Source organism: Papaver somniferum, unplaced genomic scaffold (assembly GCF_003573695.1).
Source record: "Papaver somniferum cultivar HN1 unplaced genomic scaffold, ASM357369v1 unplaced-scaffold_22551, whole genome shotgun sequence".
Classification (NCBI taxonomy): domain Eukaryota; kingdom Viridiplantae; phylum Streptophyta; class Magnoliopsida; order Ranunculales; family Papaveraceae; genus Papaver; species Papaver somniferum.
The window spans coordinates 207-532 of record NW_020632766.1 but is presented as its reverse complement, the minus strand read 5'-3'; the positions used below and the strand labels follow the sequence as shown (position 1 = coordinate 532).

At 34.4% G+C, this 326-nt stretch overlaps 1 protein-coding gene across 1 annotated transcript in view; it reads right to left on the bottom strand.

Moving 5' to 3' along the window:
• LOC113340733 overlaps positions 1-166 on the bottom strand; it is a gene marked incomplete at both ends in the record, with an annotated part of 596 nt that extends 430 nt beyond the window's left edge. The window contains one exon of the mRNA XM_026585813.1: positions 8-166. Within this exon, the coding sequence (XP_026441598.1) occupies positions 8-166 (159 nt within the window). The remainder of the gene's footprint in view (positions 1-7) is intronic.
• Between the last annotated feature and the right edge of the window lie 160 nt (positions 167-326).

Here is a 326-nt window from a genome sequence, read left to right as displayed (position 1 = left end):
GGGAGACCTGACTTCATACAATCTTTCCATAGACTGAACAACAGTCCAAGTACGACCAATGTCAATGTTTTCCTTTAGTAAAGCCTCATATTCAGGAGTGAGCCTAGTGTTGAAAGTTTCTAGACCTAGTATCCTTATCTCAGACATCTTCTCCATAACCTTCAAACTAACACAATAAAAACACAAAACATAAAATCAAAAACATGATCCAAAAAGGAATATAGATAAAACATGTGTACAACAATGTACACATTAAGGAAATCCATGTGTACAACAATGTACACACATTTGCAGATTCACAGATAAAAACATGTGTACAAGTATTC